Source organism: Scyliorhinus torazame, chromosome X, assembly GCF_047496885.1.
Source record: "Scyliorhinus torazame isolate Kashiwa2021f chromosome X, sScyTor2.1, whole genome shotgun sequence".
Lineage (NCBI taxonomy): Eukaryota > Metazoa > Chordata > Chondrichthyes > Carcharhiniformes > Scyliorhinidae > Scyliorhinus > Scyliorhinus torazame.
The window spans coordinates 14,906,203-14,927,041 of record NC_092738.1 but is presented as its reverse complement, the minus strand read 5'-3'; the positions used below and the strand labels follow the sequence as shown (position 1 = coordinate 14,927,041).

At 47.9% G+C, this 20,839-nt stretch overlaps 1 protein-coding gene across 1 annotated transcript in view; it reads right to left on the bottom strand.

Annotated features, from left to right (window-relative positions):
• Positions 1 to 19,867, bottom strand: part of cd63 (CD63 molecule) — a 63,302-nt gene extending 43,435 nt beyond the window's left edge. The window contains exon 1 of the mRNA XM_072493834.1: positions 19,729 to 19,867. Within this exon, the coding sequence (XP_072349935.1) occupies positions 19,729 to 19,794 (66 nt within the window). The 5' untranslated portion in view covers positions 19,795 to 19,867. The remainder of the gene's footprint in view (positions 1 to 19,728) is intronic.
• Between the last annotated feature and the right edge of the window lie 972 nt (positions 19,868 to 20,839).

The following is a 20,839-nucleotide window of genomic DNA, read 5'->3' as shown; positions in this document are numbered from 1 at the left end:
CAGCAGCTTGTTCGATGTGGATTGGCCTGAAGTCTCCTCAATAAGATGGAAGCACTTAACCCATGAGCTTCGTAGTTACAGAGCATCAACCAGACAGGGCAGAGGCTCAAGACAAGCTGCATAAAATGTTCAGAACATTTGAGTTACCAGCACAGTGGAGCCATGTTCTCTAAATGCCCTCCCCTCAGCTTTGTAAGGTGGACTTCCTGGCCGGGCTTGTGACAGGAGGATGGCGGTAGGGGAGAGGAAAAGGGATGTCAAGAGCCATCAAGTTGGCTTATCATCCCACAAAACAGCGGAAGGTGTCTCAGTTTGATCAACAGTCGATGACATAAATCCTAGCCACTTTGACACCAGTTGATAGGGAGGCTAGTTCTGTATGATGGAATGTTTCATGGGTTTTCATAGGGCATTCCCACCGACTGAATAGCAACCCAGAATTCAGAGTTGGAGCTCTGGTCTCCACTTGACAGGATTCTGGGTCAGAGGCAAGAAGAGGACCACTGAGAGGACCATTGAGCTAATGCCCCCACTCCAGCTGCAAAGTAAAAATATCTTCATATTTAAAAAACAAACACCATTGGAGGGGAGGGTTGGTTTCAGAAAGCATTTTTAAAAAACAATTTAAAGGTTTAATCTTTTACACGTAACATTGGAAAGCATCAGTCAATGCCATCATGATCAAAGCATCAAGAGGTAATCCACGCACAAAGTCACTTATTGTGTGCAGCATCAGCAGCTATCTACAGCTAGGCCAACTTGGGAGATTCTACATATTGTAACACACATGCCCGCTTGCAGCTGAACAGAAGCAGACTCCAAATGACGGACAACGTTCCTCGTGTCCAATTTATAATCCAGGAGGGAAGGCACCTGCTGGACCTCCATTCAATGTCCTCGGGAATGAGAATGGCCGACGTTCCTCTTGTGCAGGAAGGTTTGCTGGCTTTGCTATTGCCCAGTTGCTTATGCCCAGACCTTTTTGGTGCTTTTGCGCAGGCAGCCCAGCGCAGGCTTCTGATGTTGGGAACGCAACTCGTGCACTGCAGGCCAGGGCCAATGCCAAACAAACTTGTCATAACTGGAGCAAAAAAAGGATTTGCCCCATACAAACCAGCGATAGCAAAAATAAATTCCAAATGTCGGTCTGCACTAATAAGGGCACAGAATGTTGTAACCAGCAGATTTTGGTATGAGGAACCAGTTATTTCTGCCCACCTTTCCCCCCAAATAATAATAATCTTTATTGTCACAAGTAGGCTTACATTAACACTGCAATGAAGTTACTGTGAAAAGCCCCTAGTCTCCACATTCCGGGGCCTGTTCGGGTCACAGAGGGAGAATTCAGAATGTCCAATTCACCTAACAGCACGTCTTTCGGGACTTGTGGGAGGAAACCGGAGCACCCGGAGGAAACCCACGCAGACACGGAGAGAACGTGCAGACTCTGGATAGTAGCCCAAGCCGGGAATCGAACCTGGGACCCTGGAGCGGTGAAGCAACAGTGCTACCCACTGTGCTATCGGGCCACCCAATGTCACAGGATAAAACAGAGCAAAGCTTAAATTGTGCCTTAAAAAGGAAAAGGCACCCATTCCTCTGATATATTTGACCAATGCCACCTAGAAGAACAAGGGCAGCAGTACCGGGGAACCCCACCACCTGGAGGTTCCCCTCCGAGTCACTCACCATCCTGACTTGGAAATATATCGGCCGTTCCTTCACTGTCGCTGGGTCAAAATCCTGGAACTCCCTCCCTAACAGAACAGCGGGCAGAAGGTGGCTCACCACCACCTTCAAGGCAATTAGGATGGGCACCAAATGCTGGCCTAGACAGCAACGCTCACATGCTGGAAAAATGAATTTTAAAAATAATAAATAGAAACATGGCCCTGGAACTGAACTGGAGGCAAATGCATGTTTAACCTCCAAACGGTCAAGGTCAAAAAAGCATCTGCGGTGATACACAGACATGAGGAAGCGGCTGGAGTGTGCGTCAGAAAACTCCCACTTTTTGATGACTTACCTGCCCTTCCCTCACTATGTTGGGACACGTCAGTTCCCTCACACACAAATCAACTAAGTGGGGTTTTATGAGGAACAAGACTGTGATGCATGTTAAAATCGCCTGTTTCTTTTAACTAAAAGAGGAACTCTGTCTCAGAAAGGAAATATCTGCGTGGGTCAGCGCACACACCTTAAAATATTTATGCTACAAGTTAAAATAGATGAAATAGAACAGAGAATGTCCTTTGCAATCCCAATTCCAGCCCTGGTAAAAGCCAGTTCAACTCCAAGATACAAATAGCAGATTCAGAAGCACAAGTATTCAAGTGCTGATCTTCCGTCATGACTTAACTCTCGCCAACTCAGAAGCACCAAATTGGCGAGTTATTTTGAGCAACATATTTCACAGGCCCCACGCCCTCAGTGTGGTTACAGTATAAGCCCCAGAGACCCTCCAAGAGGGTCAGGACCCAGGAGTCTAGAGTTCAATATGCATGCTTCATCAATGCTCAGGGAGAGAGTTGGTTTTTGTGACCTCAAGACACATTAAAGCACTTTCCAAGCGATTAAGTCCATTAAAAAGAGTTGAAAATTCCCACAAGGGGGGAACGGGGGGGGTTAATTTTTGCATAGAACAATCACCCGAGGGGGCAGACAGGACCTCATGGGAAAGACTGTACCTCAGAACAGTGCAGCACTTCCCTCAGTAGTTCCCTGAATATCAGGCTTTGGTATGTCAAAACCGAGGGCAGCACATTGCACAGACGTAAACTATTCTTGTGCACGTGACGGACACCCTTTCACTTCTTCCATTAGAATTTGGGCAGGCAGAGGCAATCCGCTTTCGTCAAGCCGAAACCATCAAAGGTTCTGCAGTTCATGGACTACTTTTTGTTTGACCAGTCATGCGTTAGACAGCATCATCGAGAGGGCAAGAAGTCAGGACTTTCCCAATACCCACACGAGGTTTTCAACAGTATTGAGTCACAGGCAGATTCCAAGCACTTCGGTCTATATTGCTTTTAGCTGATGGAGAATTAGAGCTGACTTCTGAGAAATGTCAAAACATTAGGGTTGCTGCTGGGGAGACAGTACAGCGCTTAAAGAAAAATGGGTGTCACAATGGACTGGGGAGGGGCCATGGCCACAGGCTCCAGCAGTCCCGACACACCCCAGTGACTTGTTGCTCCCAAAGTAAACATAACAATTAGTGCATCCCAATAATCTGTGAGGGCAAGGTGACTCAGCCACCTTTCCGCCCCCTCACCCCAGTTTCCTCCCCTAATTGCCGGTGTGTGCCAACTCTTCCTGAGGCAATAGCTCGATGGGCGTTGAGCAATCTCCTGCCTTGGTAGCATCAGGAGGGCTGTACCCACTCATCCAGAACATGCGCACCTCCCAACACGAGTAACTCGATAGCCAGGCTACAACACCCAATGCTGCTGGCTTTCAGATCAGATATTAAACTAACACCCTGTCCACTCTCTCCAATGGAGGCTGGACATTCCACAGCACTATTAAATAATAATAATCTTTATTGTCACAAGTAGTCTCACATTAACACTGCAATGAAGTTACTGTGAAAAGCCCCTAGTCGCCACACTCCGGCGCCTGTTCGGGTCACAGAGGGAGAATTCAGAATGTCCAATTCACCTAACAGCACGTCTTTCGGGACTTGTGGGAGGAAACCGGAGCACCCGGAAACCCACGCAGACACGGGGAGAACGTGCAGACTCCGCACAGACAGTGACCCAAGCCGGGAATCGAACCTGGGACACTGGAGCTGTGAAGCAACAGTGCTAACCAACCGTGCTGCCCTATTACAATAAAGCCAGGGGAGTTCCCTGCAGCCGCCTTGCAATTATTTGTCCCTCAAAAATCAATCAGCAATACAATAACTTGGTCATTGTCACATTGCTATCTGTGCGGGTTGGTGGTGTCCCAGTTGCTTGCTGTCCTGTTTCCGAGAGTGACTCCACTGGAAAAAGTACTTGATATGGGCTGTAATAGCCAGAGGCCAAGAAATGCTTTATAAAAATGCAAGTCAGTTCCCTCTTGGGATGCGTTGGAAGAGAAGCAGTGTCCCCCATTTTGAACATGTTAAAAATCTTGCTTAAAATGGCAGCTGAATTGCAAATATTGCAGCCCAAGTTCAAAACTGCTCCCCCTCTGGAATTAGGGAGAGTAAAGTCCGAACTAAGAGGAATTCAACCTGGAATCTCCAGATCTGACTGGATCAGTGCCTTTCCAAACATGCCAAAGAAATCAGATAATGGCTACGGATGATGCAAGTGTTCTAGTTACTTTGAAGTGGTGCATCTGGCCAAGTACTTAATTTAGAAGGCTGGAATTTATTCATTAATTACAATCCTCACCAGTCCCTGCCCACTGGGCGGCCACGCAATGACACACCATATTACTTTCAAATGGAGAAAATGGAAAGTTGTCTAAAAATTGGCTTCCTGTACCTCCTTAACTGGAAAAGAATAAAAAATAATTGCAGTTTTGAAGTTTTCAATCTACTGCTAGCCATGTGTGTGCGCGCGCGCGCGTGTGTGGGAGAGAGAGAGGGGGGGTGTATTTCCTGACTTTCACCCCTCAACCTAGCTCCAATTTAAAGATTTTTCTGGATTCCCCACCAGAGGGGCTAGTTATTTCTAGACAGTAGACAAGATTAACCGACTGTCCAACTATGGAGAGAGGAAGAGCAGAGTGAGTGTAACACTTGTGATTCAGTCATCTCCAAGAACAAAAGACATTTGGCAATGTGCAGTACAGACAAACCCAACAAAAGCAGCTGTTACACAACATTTCCAAAGGCCACCGCCAGCTATTGACACCAAAACGGGAATGAAGTGCAAGAATGAAAACTTCCAAGGATTCTAAAAATATATTCCAGACGTCAGAGGCGGACGTCTGAAGGTGTTCAGGCCAGGTAAAGATTCTCGGCGAGAATGATGTTGTTGAGGTAGCTGGCTAAATGACGTCCTTGGAATTGTGGGGGGGGGGGGGCTGCCCAACAGTTCAAATGGAAAGCCCCTCTCACATCATCGACTGCAAACCGAGTGTGAACATTCGCTTTCCATCTTACTGGGCATGCAGATGAAAGGAAACCAAGCTTGCGTGGACTGCTCACACTTCCTCAAAATTTCCTTACGATGAACTGAACATTGCACAGGCGTCATGACAATGTCGCTTTAAGAAATGGAGCTGCTCATGTTACTGCAGTGATGTCAGAGTGTGGGTGGAGCCGAGCTCTGGCTCTGTTTTTTACTTTCACTTTGAGAAAAGCTTGGGTGTGTCTGTGATTTTTTGGTTTTGTTTCAGTGTTGGAGCTGAAGCCAGACAAAGCAGGTGGACTGCTGTTCTCTCTGCCATGAAAAGACTATCTCTTGATCATTTGGTGAATTCGGAATTATAAATGTTCTCAGTAGTGAATGTAAACCTAATGTGCTTCTGTTTAAAGGTGTTTCTTTTATTTCTGGATGTTGTTTGGGAAGTTATTAAGCATTACTTAGTGTTGTATTCTTTGGGGGTTGTATTTGAATTGATGGTTGCTAAGATGTTCACTGTATGTTTTAAAAAGGTTCATTTGAGTTCATAGAATAACATTGCTTTGCTTTAAAAAATACTTTTCCATTTCTGCTGTACCACACCTGTAGAGTGGGCAGTGTGCTCCCCAGGCCACAATCTATTAAAGGTCGTGGGTCAGGTGAACTCCATGATACACTTCGACGTTCTCTAAACCCTGGCCCATAACACCAGGTCAGATTCTCATTTCACTCGCAACTCTAAATTTCTTTCAACAGATTCAACATTGGTGGCGATTAAAACTCACACCAACAGCAGAAATCTAAAGAAACAAGCTCATATCCAAAACAAAAGTAAAAATTTGGAACCAATACTTCTTGTATGATTGTGGAGATAGGAAGGATGGAACACAGCACCCCTTTCAAGTCTGCAAAGTAGGGTTGCCAATTCTGGGCAACATAATCCCCCACCTCATCTATTTTTTTTTTTTAAATGTATTTTATTACAAACTTGTATCAAAGTAGGTTACAGCAAATAAACACCCCGGGAAACATTCTTCCCAACAATCAACTATACAGTTTGTACAGATTTTTCTCCTTTCCCCCCCCCCCCCCGCCTCCCCTCTGCGACGAGCAGCTCCTCAAACACGGTCGCAAACATCCCCCACCTTTTCTCAAACTCTCCTGCTGAGCCCCTTAACTCATACTTTATCTTCTCTAACCGCAGGAAGTCATACAGGTCACCCAACCATGCTGCTGCCCCCGGTGGCGATGCCGACCGTCACTCCAGCAAAATTCATCGCCGTGCAATCAGAGAGGCGAAGGTCAAGACATCGGCCTTCCTCCTCTCCATGAGCTCCGGCTTCTCTGAGACTCCAAATATCGCCACCAAAGGGTCCAGGTCCACTCCCTCCTCCAGTGTCCTGGCTAAGACCAGGAACACTCCCGCCCAGAATTTTCCCAATTTTTCACAACCCCAAAACATGTGCGCATGATTCGCTGGCCCCCGCCCACACCTCTCACACTCATCTGCTACCCCCTGAAAGAACCTACTCATTCTCGCCCAAGTCATATGCATCCTGTGCACCACCTTAAACTGTATCAGGCTCATCCTTGCACAAGAGAAGGTCCCGTTTATCCTTCGCAGTGTCTCACTCCATACTCCCCAATTGATCTCCATTCCCAACTCCGCTTCCCATTTCTCCTTGATCTTCACCACCCGCTCGCCTCCCTGCTCCCCCAGCCACTTATATATATCCCCAATTCTTCCCTCCCCTTCCACATCCGGAAGCAGCAGTCGCTCCAGCAGGGTGTATCCCAGCAATCTGGGGAACATTCCAGACCTTTCGTGCAAAGTCCCTAACCTGTAGATACCGGAACTCACTACCCCTCGGCAGCTCTACCCTCTCCCTTAGCCCCTCCAGACTGGCGAACCCTTCCTCCAAATACAAATCCCTCACCTTGACCTGCCCCACTTCCCTCCACCTCCTGTACACACTATCCATCCCCCCCGGCTCAAACCCATGATTCTCAAACAGCGGCGTTAGCCCTTCCACCCTAAAATGCCTCCTCAGCTGATTCCATATCTTCACCGTGGACTGCACCACTGGGCTCCCTGAATACCTACTCGGAGCCATTGGCAATGCTGCCATCACCATAGCCCTCAAACTAGACCCCTTACAAGACTCCTCCTCCATCCTAACCCACTCTACCCCTTCCCCTTCCCACCACCACCGCACCCTGTCCACATTCGCCGCCCAATAATAATGAAGCAAGTTTGGCAACGCCAACCCCCCCTGCTGCCTCTGCCTCTGTAGCAGGGTCCACCCCACCCTCGGCACCTTCCCCGCCCATACAAAGTCCGAGATGATCGTGTCCACTTTCCGAAAAAAGGCCTTTGGTATAAAGATCGGGAGAGCCTGAAAGATAAACAAGAACCTCGGCAGAATATTCATTTTCACCACTTGGACCCTCCCCGCCAACGTTAAGCGCAGTGTATCCCACCTCTTAAGATCCTCCCTGGCCTCCTCCACCAGCTTCATTAAGTTCCACTTATGGAGCCCCGTCCATTCCCTCGCTACCTGAATCCCCAAGTACCTAAACCTATCCCTTGCTACCGGAAATGGCATCCCCCCTAAATTAGCCCGCTGTCCGAGCTCATTCACCGGGAATACCTCGCTTTTCCAGACATTCAGCTTGTATCCCGCGAACCCTCCAAACCTCCCCAACAGGTCCATAATCCTTCCCATACTCTCCAAAGGATCCTAAATCACCTCATCTATTTTAACAACCAAGTAACCAAAGATATGAAAATAAAAACTTAATGCCTCCGATTTCTCTCCAGTGGCTCATAGCACTACCTGACAAATCTTCAATTCCTGGAGACTCCAGGGCAACACTGGAGAGTTGGCGCCACAATGCCCAAGAGGTCACCTGACTCCAATTAGATGCCCCAAAGAGTGCCAAATTTTAAAAAAAAGGACAGGCTTGAGAATGTGAAGAGTTAAACATTGAGGTGCTAAAATACAGAGCACAGTGGCTAATCTAGATGCTTCAGAGTGCCTTGAAATGGAGGATTTAATTTTCCAAAAAAAACCAAGCAGTGATCCACTTTTGAACTATTCCCTGACACCAATGCCTTAACACACAGAATGACCTTGAATTTCCCTGGAGTGGAGTGGTCAGAAATTAGGCCTGCATTTGCTCACAACTTACTAACCAATCAATAGATCAAATCGACAACGATCTAACTCACTAGCTCTCCCTCCCCAGCCAACTGCAGGAAACACTCTTATCAGCTGCTGTGGAGCTATAGTGCGGGATTCTCCCAATGGGAGTCTTAAGTGCCGACGCCGGTGTAAAAACCAGAGTGTTTTACTCCGGTGTCAGCGCCCGTTCAGAGACCCCTATTCTCCCCCCTCTGTGGGGCTAGCAGGGGCATCGCGCGATTTACGGGAGCGGGACCTCGGCGCGGCGTCAGAGACCCAACGCCAACTAGCGCATGCGCGGTGGCCGTCCTCCCCGCACAAACATGGCGGATGGATCCAGGCTTGATGGCGGAAGAAAGGAGGCCCGCCGACAGAGAGGCTGGCCCGCCGATCGGTTCGTCCCGATCGCGTATCAGACCACTCCGGAGGCTCCACCCGGGAACGGAGCCCCCCTCCCACAGGCCGCCCCCCCAAGCCTTCGTGATGAGTACCCGCCGGCAGTGACCAGGTGTGGACGGCGCTGGCGGGACTAGGCCGTTTACGCGCGGCCGCTCGGCCCATCCGGGCCGGAGAATCGCTGCTCACGGCGATTCTCCAAGCGGCCTTGCGCGATTCGCGCGCCGCTGGTTTCAGGGGGGGGGGGGGGGGGGGGGGAATACCACCCATAGTTGGAAGAAGCACAGAGAGGGTGGCAAGGGGTGGGGACTTCAATATCCATCACCAAGTGTGGCTCCGTAGAGCTATTACTGACTGAGTCCCCAGCAAGAGGGAAAAACCTCCTCATCCCCACCAATCCACCGGTCACAAACACATCTGTTCATGAGATTTGGCAGGAGTAACCATTGCAGTTGTTATGGAGACAAAGCCTCGTGTCCACACCACACAAAGGGTATCACCGTGCTAAATGGGATAGATTTCGAACAGGTCTAGCAACCCAAAACTGGGCATCCATGAGGCACTGTGGACTATTGGCAGCAGAATTGCACTCAACCACAATCTGTAACCTCATGGCACAGCATATCCCCCACTCTACTTTACCAGCAAGCCAGGGGATCAACCCTAAGTGCAGGAGAACATGCCAGGAGCAGCACCAGACATGCCCAAAAATGAGCTATCAACCTGGTGAAGCTACAACACAGGATTACTTGCGTGTCAAACAACATCAGCAGGAAATAATAGACAGCTAGGCAATCCCACAACCAACCGATCAGATCGAAGCTCTGCAGTCCTGATACATCCAGTGATGAATGGTGGTGGAGAATTCACTGGGAGAAAAGGCTCCACAAATATCCCCATCCTCAATGCTGGGGGAGCCCAGAATAATCAAACAAAGAACAAAGAACAAAGAAATGTACAGCACAGGAACAGGCCCTTCGGCCTTCCAAGCACGTGCCGACCATGCTGCCCGACTAAACTACAATCTTCTACACTTCCTGGGTCCATATCCCTCTATTCCCATCCTATTCATGTATTTGTCAAGATGCCCCTTAAATGTCACTATCGTCCCTGCTTCCACCACCTCCTCCGGCAGTGAGTTCCAGGCACCCACTACCCTCTGCGTAAAAAACTTGCCTCGTACATCCACTCTAAACCTTGCCCCTCTCACCTTAAACCTATGCCCCCTAGTAATTGACCCCTCTACCCTGAGGAAAAGCCTCTGACTATCCACTCAGTCTATGCCCCTCATAATTTTGTATACCTCTATCAGGTCTCCCCTCAACCTCCTTCGTTCCAGTGAGAACAAACCGAGTTTATTCAACCGCTCCTCATAGCTAATGCCCTCCATACCAGGCAACATTCTGGTAAATCTCTTATGCACCCTCTCTAAAGCCTCCACATCCTTCTGGTAGTGTGGCGACCAGAATTGAACACTATACTCCAAGTGTGGCCTAACTAAGGTTCTATACAGCTGCAACATGACTTGCCAATTCTTATACTCAATGCCCCGGCCAATGAAGGCCAGCATGCCATATGCCTTCTTGACTACCTTCTCCACCTGTGTTGCCCCTTTCAATGACCTGTGGACCTGTACTCCTCGATCTCTCTGACTGTCAAGACTCTTGAGGGTTCTACCATTCACCGTATATTCCCTACCTGCATTAGACCTTCCAAAATGCATTACCTCACATTTGTCCGGATTAAACTCCATCTGCCATCTCTCCGCCCAAGTCTCCAAACAATCTAAATCCTGCTGTATCCTCCGACAGTCCTCATCGCTATCCGCAATTCCACCAACCTTTGTGTCGTCTGCAAACTTACTAATCAGACCAGTTACATTTTCTTCCAAATCATTTATATATACTACAAAGAGCAACGGTCCCAGCACTGATCCCTGTGGAACACCATTGGTCACAGCCCTCCAATTAGAAAAGCATCCTTCCATTGCTACTCTCTGCCTTCTATGGCCTAGCCAGTTCTGTATCCACCTTGCCAGCTCACCCCTGATCCCGTGTGACTTCACCTTTTGTACTAGTCTACCATGAGGGACCTTGTCAAAGGCCTTACTGAAGTCCATATAGACAACATCCACTGCCCTATCTGCATCAATCATCTTAGTGACCTCCTCGAAAAACTCTATCAAGTTAGTGAGACACGACCTTCCCTTCACAAAACCGTGCTGCCTCTCACTAATACGTCCATTTGCTTCCAAATGGGAGTAGATCCTGTCTCGAAGAATTCTCTCCAGTAATTTCCCTACCACTGAAGTAAGGCTCACCGGCCTGTAGTTCCCGGGATTATCCTTGCTACCCTTCTTAAACAGAGGAACAACATTGGCTATTCTCCAGTCCTCCGGGACATCCCCTGAAGACAGCGAGGATCCAAAGATTTATGTCAAGGCCTCAGCAATTTCCTCTCCAGCCTCCTTCAGTATTCTGGGGTAGATCCCATCAGGCCCTGGGGACTTATCTACCTTAATATTTTTTAAGACACCCAACACCTCTTCTTTTTGGATCTCAATGTGACCCAGGCTATCTACACCCCCTTCTCCAGACTCAACATCTACCAATTCCTTCTCTTTGGTGAATACTGATGCAAAGTATTCATTCAGTACCTCGCCCGTTTCCTCTGGCTCCACACATAGATTCCCTTGCCTATCCTTCAGTGGGCCAACCCTTTCCCTGGCTACCCTTTTGCTTTTTATGTACGTGTAAAAAGCCTTGGGATTTTCCTTAACCCTTAATCAATGCAAAAGACAAGGCTGAAGCATTCACAACAACATTCAGCCCGAAGAGCCAAGTGTATGATCCATCTCAGCCTTCTCCAGAGATCCTTGTACAAGATCTTGGTGAGACCACATTTGGAGTATTGTGTGCAGTTCTGGTCACCTCACTATAGGAAGGATGTGGAAGCATTGGAAAGGGTGCAAAGGAGATTTACCAGGATGCTGCCTGGATTGGAGGGTAAGTCTTATGAGGAAAGGCTGAGGGAGCTAGGGCTTTTCTCTTTGGAGCGAAGGAGGATGAGAGGTGATTAATTGAGGTGTATAAGATGATGAGAGGGATAGATAGAGTGGACGTTCAGTGACTTTTCCTCGGGTGGATGTAGCTGTTTCAAGGGGGCATAACTATAAGGTTCAGGGTGGGAGATATAGGAGGGATGTCAGAGGTACGTTCTTTAGTCAGAGTGGTTGGGGCGTGGAACGCACTCCCAGCTATGGTAGTGGAGTCGGACACTTTTCTATGTACTATCCCCAGCATCACAGATGTCAGTCTTCAACCAATTCAATTCACTCCATACAATATCAAGAAACGGCTGAAGGCACTGGACACTGCAAAGGCAATGGGCCCCTACAATATTCCGGCAATAGTACTGCAGACTTGTGCTCCAGAACTTGCTGCACCCCTAGCCAAGCTGTTCCAGTACAGCTACAATATGACAATGTGGACAATTGCCCGAGTATGTCCTGTACACATGAAACGACAAATCCAACCCGGCCAATTACCACCCCATCAGTCTACTCTCCATCATCTGCAAAGTGATGGAAAGTGTCATCGACAGTCCAGTGGCACTTGCTCACAATGACTGCCCTTGACATCTGACCGAGTGTGGCCTCAAGGAGCCCGAGCAAAGCTGGAGTCAATGGAAATCGGGGGGAAACTCTTCACTGGTTGGAGTCCTAACTAGCACGAAGGAAGACGGTTGTGGTTATTGGAGGTCAGTCATCTCAGTCCCGGGACACCAGTGCAGAGAGTGTCATAGGCCCAGCCATCTTCATCAATGACATACCCTGGGGATGCTCGCATACATTTCAAGACCACGACTCCTCAGATGCTGAAGCAGTTTGTGATGCAGCAAGATCTGGACAACATTCAGGTTTGGGATGATAAGAGGCAAGTAACATTTGCACCACACGTGCCGGGTAATGACCATCTCAAACAAGAGAGAATTTAACCATCGCTCCATGGCATTGCCATCACTGAATCCGACACCAACATCCTGGAGGTTACCATTGACCAGTAACTCTGCCAGCCATATCAATACTGTGGCTACAAGAGCAGGTCAGGGGCTGGGAATCCTGCAGTGAGTAACTCACCTCCTGACTCCCCAAAGCCTGTCCACCATCTACAAGGCACAAGTCAGGAGTGTGATGGAATACACTTGCCTGGATGAGTGCAGCTCCAACAAAAAGATCAACACCATCCGGGAGCCCACTTGATCAGCACCCCATCCATCATCTTCAACATTCACTCCCTCCTCCACCAACGCACAGTAGCAGCTGTGTGTGCCACCTACAAGATGCACTGCAGGAACTCACCAAGGTTCCTTAGACAGCACCTTCCAAAGCCATCCTCTCCCATCCAAAAGGACAAGGGTAGCAGACACAAGGGAACACCACCACTTGGACGTTCCCCTCCACGTCACTCACCATCCTGACTTGGAAATACAACCAGCCGTTCCTTCACTGTCGCTGGGTCAAAATCCTGGCCCTGGAACTCCCTCCCTATCAGCACGGTGGGTGTACCTACACCACACAGACTGCAGCGATTCAAGAAGGCAGCTCACCACCACCTTCTCAAGGGGCAATTAGGGATGGGCAATAAATTCTGGCCTCGCCAGCGGCGTCCATGAATGAAGTTTTTGAAAACAACACTGCAGGGCACATGCAAGACCGCATTCCATAGAATCCATGGAGTACAGAAAGAGATCATTCGGCCCATCGAGTCTGCACCAACCCTCTGAAAGAGCAGCGTACCTCGGTGCACTCCCCTGTCCCATCCCCGCAACCCCACCTAACATTTGGACACTAAGGGAAAATGTAGCGTGGCCATTCCACCTAACCTGCACATCTATGAACTGGGGGAGGAAACCGGAGCAGACATGGGGAGAACATACAAACTCACATTCTCGCAGCTGTACCAAAATCATTGGTCGGAAGGTTTGGATTCTTATGACACTTCTTATTTGGCACATCTTAAAAGTGACAACATTGCTTAATAATGTTCCAAGAGAACAAGGGACAGGAAGGAAGATGGTGAAATAATGTTAAAATTTTATTTCATTACGTAAGGAGAGGGGTGGAATTATTTAGTTACAAGTTTGCAACATCAGACTACCATTCAGAATATGGCCAAGCAAAGAGCAAGAAAAACATCGACTCCATTACTTAAACCACTGGCCTGGCCCCCCGAGAGTACTAAGTAGAAAATTAGTTCATTCCTGTAGAGAAATTGGAAAGAACTATTCCACAAACAAGTGACAGTCCATAATATGCATTACTTCCATCAGCTTACAGAGTGAAGACCAAAGCAAAAGCACGATCACAGCAACAAAACAAAAAAAAAACACTCCCTTTAGGGCAGCACGGTAGCATTATGGATAGCACAATTGCTTCACCGCTCCAGGGTCCCAGGTTCGATTCCGGCTTGGGCCATTGTCTGTGCGGAGTCTGCACGTTCTCCCAGTGTGTGCGTGGGTTTCCTCCGGGTGCTCCGGTTTCCTCCCAGTCCAAAGATGTGCAGGTTAGGTGGATTGGCCATGATAAATTGCCCTTAGTGTCCAAAATTGCCCTTAGTGTTGGGTGGGGTTACGGAGTTATGGGGATAGGGTGGAGGTGTTGACCTTGGATAGGGTGCTCTTTCCAAGAGCCGGTGCAGACTCGATGGGCCGAATGGCCTCCGTCTGCACTGTAAATTCTATGAAACAGCCCCACTAATCTTCCAGGAAGTGTAATATTCAAGACACTGCTGTAAGCAACCCAGGTTAAATATCAGTGGCATTTAAAAAGTAGTCATGTTTTTCTCAATACTTGTGCGTTAAAATTAGAAAAGAAATGTCATGACTGGGTGGGGCAGTTTGAGGTCATGTGATGAAACTTTAATTCAAAGTTTAAGGAACCTAGTTTCATTGCCGGGGGCGAGGAGGGAAGGAAAATAGAGATAGGGAAGAAATGGTTTTTAAAAGCTTTAATTAGAGCTACCAATTTCAACAATGTATGTTTAGGCTCTTGGAAAAACACGTTAGCTCATTTCCCATTGTGCAGAGTGAGCCATGGCGTGGAGCTCTGCTGCAGTGTCTTGTGGGAAAACATCAACCCTACCCCATGGAAGGGGAGTCGCAACATCCTTCAAGTACATACACCGGCAAACAAGAGACTAAAAACCTACGCATTTCACAGAATTGATTTTGCACCAACTGCGATTTGTATTAAAATTTTTTGTATTAAAAAATTGCAGCCAACTGTTCCGGTTGCACTTTGCTAATTGAGACTACCTAACAGACTGGTTGACAAACTAAGAGTTAACTTCACATTGGTTAAACCTGAAGCACAGGCCTTAATGTAACACCTTTAAGCTTGTTCTACATTGCAAAAACCACACTCCTGCAACAAGGGTAGGTGTTACTGACTGCCTTGAGCAATCTCAACGCTGGCTACACACACACATATCATCACTCTTATTTGAAGAGATTTCAGTGAAGTTCTTAAAAACTTGACTCGTAAAAACTTAGATCACCTTTTGAGCAAGAGGCTTGTGACAAAGTGGAAAACAAAGATGAATCAGTTTGGTGTGCAGTCACCCACATTCTACCCTCACCAGAACTTACCCAGAACTCTGCTGTCTGTGCCCTTACTCACAGCAAGAACCATTCTGTTTGCTGCCCTAATAGTCATCTGTATTGTTACAAGTGTGCTTACAATAACACTGCAATGAAGTTACTGTGAAAAGCCCCTAGTCGCCACATTCCGGCGCCTGTTCGGGTACACAGAGGGAGAATTCAGAATATCCAATTCACCTAACAGCACGTCTTTTGGGACTGTGGGAGGAAACCGGAGCACCCGGAGGAAACCCACGCAGACACGGAGAACGTGCAGACTCCGCACAGACAGTGACCCGGGGCCAGGAATCGAACCGTAAACGAACGTAAAACAACTGGTCATTTGGTACATTCGAAATCAGGGTTTGCGAAGGTACTTCAGAGCACCGAGATGTCAAAAGTCACAAGGGTATCCGGCAACACAAGATTGTCAGAGTGGCATTATAGAGACAAGCCGAAGCTCTTTGTCCAGCATTGTCAGGACAGCTCGCAAGAATTTTCCAACCTTAACAGGGGAACATCTAAACTGCATAAAGAGTGTAGAATATTGTTGTTCCTGTTAACAGTCAGAAAATACCTGCAAACTGATCTGGTGAGCACAATATGAAAAGCTTTAATAGCGGGTCTCTTTTCCCAGCAACACTCAGGTTCTGTAGTACCAAACAACATAGCAGACATATATTATGTAGCTGTAGATACAAAAATCACCAAAATAAAATGTCCCCACCAGGTCACAAGAACAGCAACCATTTAAGAATTCTCCCAGTTGGCGGCCATTACACATTCTCAATCCCCTGACCACATTCTTTTTTTTGGAGAGGAGACAAAGCTTCCCCTGAGAAGTTCTCGAACTAAGGCGAGCGAAACAAAGTAAGCTCCTGGGACTTGTATAATCTTACCCCAAAGTTACAACAAAGGCAGTCTGAGTTAAAGACACATTCCAAACCCCAGTGGTTCTTCCCCCACCACCCCACTCCCCCTTCAGAACAATTCGAGAAGTATCCATTTCAATTTGAGAATGCCTCCCATAATGTCAAGATGACCAAAAAAAATTGACCAGCAGGAGATTAAATAGCAACATTAAAGCAAATCAGGAACTGCTTGAAGGAATAATCAAGTAATACACATCCAAATGCTGTTAAAATTGAATATGAGGCATTAAAAAAATGATTGAGTCAGTGAATCCCAGACAGTTGTGATGATAAAGGTCCGGAACCTCAAAATGTCAGCTCTCTCTCTCTCTCTCTCTCTCCACTGATGCTACCTGACCTGCTGAGAATTTGCAGCATTAGTTTTCAACAAATCCCACTCCCCTCCCTCTGGCCTTGCAAGAAAAACCTGCAATTCCTGTTTGTAAACAATCAATTTTGAAAAGAGAGAAAAAGGCAGTGCAGGAAATGAGACTGAGGACACCAATAGCTCGGAGGGGGCACGGTTTAGTAAGCGAGATTGGCACAGCCATAAATATCGCTGGTGCAAAATCTTGTCACAACTCCCACCCAGTCAGGTAATCTTTAAAAGAAAAGCGCCGAGGACCATCCTGCTCACACAACGATACCAGTCCTCCCAAGTAGTTCATCCTAGTGTTCCCCACCCCTCACACAACAATCCCAGGTCCTCCCAAGTAGATCACCCTAATGCCCCCCCCCCCACACACAACAATCTCAGTCCTCCCTAGTAGATCACCCTAATGTCCCCCCCCCCCACACAACAATCTCAGTCCTCCCAAGTAGATCACCCTAATGTACCCCCCCTCACACAACAATCTCAGTCCTCCCTAGTAGATCACCCTAATGTACCCCCCTCACACAACAATCTCAGTCCTCCCTAGTAGATCACCCTAATGTACCCCCCCTCACACAACAATCCCAGGTCCTCCCAAGTAGATCACCCTAATGTACCCCCCTCACACAACAATCTCAGTCCTCCCTAGTAGATCACCCTAATGTACCCCCCTCACACAACAATCCCAGGTCCTCCCAAGTAGATCACCCTAATGTACCCCCCTCACACAACAATCTCAGTCCTCCCTAGTAGATCACCCTAATGCCCCCCCCACACAACAATCTCAGTCCTCCCAAGTAGATCACCCTAATATCCCCCCACACACAACAATCTCAGTCCTCCCAAGTAGATCACCCTAATGTACCCCCCTCACACAACAATCTCAGTCCTCCCAAGTAGATCACCCTAATGTACCCCCCTCACACAACAATCCCAGGTCCTCCCAAGTAGATCACCCTAATGTACCCCCCTCACACAACAATCTCAGTCCTCCCTAGTAGATCACCCTAATGCCCCCCCCACACAACAATCTCAGTCCTCCCAAGTAGATCACCCTAATATCCCCCCACACACAACAATCTCAGTCCTCCCAAGTAGATCACCCTAATGTACCCCCCTCACACAACAATCTCAGTCCTCCCAAGTAGATCACCCTAATGTACCCCCCTCACGCAACAATCCCAGGTCCTCCCAAGTAGATCACCCTAATATCCCCCTCACACAACAATCTCAGTCCTCCCAAGTAGATCACCCTAATGCCCCCCCCCCACACAACAATCTCAGTCCTCCCTAGTAGATCACCCTAATGTACCCCCCTCACACAACAATCTCAGTCCTTCCTAGTAGATCACCCTAATGTACCCCCCCTCACACAACAATCTCAGTCCTCCCTAGTAGATCACCCTAATGTACCCCCCCTCACACAACAATCTCAGTCCTCCCTAGTAGATCACCCTAATGTACCCCCCCTCACACAACAATCTCAGTCCTCCCTAGTAGATCACCCTAATGTACCCCCCCTCACACAACAATCTCAGTCCTCCCTAGTAGATCACCCTAATGTACCCCCACTCACACAACAATCTCAGTCCTCCCTAGTAGATCACCCTAATGTACCCCCCCTCACACAACAATCTCAGTCCTCCCTAGTAGATCACCCTAATGTACCCCCCCTCACACAACAATCTCAGTCCTCCCTAGTAGATCACCCTAATGTACCCCCCCTCACACAACAATCTCAGTCCTCCCTAGTAGATCACCCTAATGTACCCCCCCTCACACAACAATCTCAGTCCTCCCTAGTAGATCACCCTAATGTACCCCCCTCACACAACAATCTCAGTCCTCCCTAGTAGATCACCCTAATATCCCCCTCACACAACAATCTCAGTCCTCCCAAGTAGATCACCCTAATGCCCCCCCCCACACAACAATCTCAGTCCTCCCTAGTAGATCACCCTAATGTACCCCCCTCACACAATCTCAGTCCTTCCTAGTAGATCACCCTAATGTACCCCCCCTCACACAACAATCTCAGTCCTCCCTAGTAGATCACCCTAATGTACCCCCCCTCACACAACAATCTCAGTCCTCCCTAGTAGATCACCCTAATGTACCCCCCTCACACAACAATCTCAGTCCTCCCTAGTAGATCACCCTAATGTACCCCCCTCACACAACAATCTCAGTCCTCCCAAGTAGATCACCCTAATGTACCCCCCTCACACAACAATCTCAGTCCTCCCTAGTAGATCACCCTAATGTACCCCCCTCACACAACAATCTCAGTCCTCCCTAGTAGATCACCCTAATGTACCCCCACTCACACAACAATCTCAGTCACCCTAATGTTCCCCCCTCCCCTCCCCTCCCTCACACAATCAATCCCAATCAGATCATCCTCATGTTCCCCATCCCTTTAAAAGGGAATGTTAGGCTTGCTTTCCCTTGATCTGATTTCACCCCCCCCCCAAAAAAAAAGAAACAACCCACACAAACACAGACCAAATCCCATCCCAATATCCAAAACAATCTAGTCTTATTCACCCTCGACAGATAGTTAATGCCCCCTCTCTTCCCCCCCCCCGATGTCCTATTTTTCTCCCCCCACACACTTCCATTTCCTCTCCCAAAACCATGACTGAGCCCTCCCACAAGATCCTGCATTTCCAGAGAGGGGGTGTGGGGAAATCAATCCACGTCGCTGGTCCTATGAAAAAAAAAGCAGTCTCAATGTTGGCAGACGTTTTGTTCTGAAGGAGTTTAGCATTAACCAGAGAGAGGGGGAAAAAAAAAAAAAAGAGTTTAAAAAAAAAAGAGGGGGGAAATAGCTGTGCAAGTAAACAGACTTTGAAACACCAAAAAAATCAGCCAATCCAACATGTTTAAACAGTGCATTATTTCGAACCAAAAATTGCAGTTTGGGATGCAATATTAATTAAGTTTTCTCAGCACGTCCACACCACAACATTGGCCAAATTTTTGACAGAATTGTAGTCCAGTCACATTTAAGGTGATACTTACCCCCCCCCCCCCCCACCCCCCACCATACACACACACCAACCCCCCCCCCCCCCTCCTCTCACACGCACACACATACACACACACCGACCGCCCCCCCCCCCTCAAAAAAAAGTGACATTAAAAAAAAACTTAACACTCACCCAAAACAAGAAGTTAAATATGAACATCAAGTACTTGACACACTTCATTGCTCCTTCTACGGCCATTTTTCACTCGAGTGGGTTCTCTGGAAGCAGGAGGGGAAAGAAAATAAATATATTGAGGGGGGAAAAAACAACCTTTGAACATTTTAGAAAAACTGACTGAGGTTGGGGGGGGGGGGGGGATTTAAAGACGTGGCTAAGTATGGGGGGGGGGGGGTCGTGGTTCTACAGCCTGGACAAGAGTCCACACAGCTAATATTTAAAAATAAATATAAAAGAGCCAATAATTGAGATCAAAATATTTTGTTTTTGTTTGAAAATAAACATCGGCATTTACCTCAGAGCCACAACACTGTTCCAGAGAGACTGAAGCACAACCGAGCTATTCACACCGTCTGATCTGACGTTGAAAACCCCCCCACACACACATACACTTGTGATCTCAAACGGAAAAAGGGGCAGAGCCTACACTACTCCACACCCACTTCCCCAAAACCAGCGCCAATGGTCCAGCCCCCTCTCGAGGAGACAGAGGGACAGCACATTCCTGCCTCTTCAAATGACAATTTTCCTCCCCCGACACTTGCGCAAATGTTAAATCACACACATACACACAGATTTCATCTGCATTGCAATTTTAAGAAAGCAGTTGCAATAGGTTTTATTTGTTGTTATAATCATCATAATCTTTTATTAGTGTCACAAGTACAGTAACTCAGGTCCCAGGTTCGATTCCCCGCTGGGTCACTGTCTGTGCGGAGTCTGCACATCCTCCCCGTGTCTGTGTGGGCTTCCTCCGGGTGCTCCGGTTTCCGCCCACAGTCCAAAGATGTGCAAGTTGGGTGGATTGGCCATGATAAATTCATAGAATTTACAGTGCAGAAGGAGACCATTCGGCCCATCGAGTCCGCACCGGCTCTTGGAAAGAGCACCCCACCCAAGGTCAACACCTCCACCCTATCCCCATAACCGAGCAACCTCACCCAACACTAAGGGCAATTTTGGACACTAAGGGCAATTTATCATGGCCAATCCACCTAACCTGCACATCTTTGGACTGTGGGAGGAAACCGGAGCACCCGGAGAAAACCCACGCACACACGGGGAG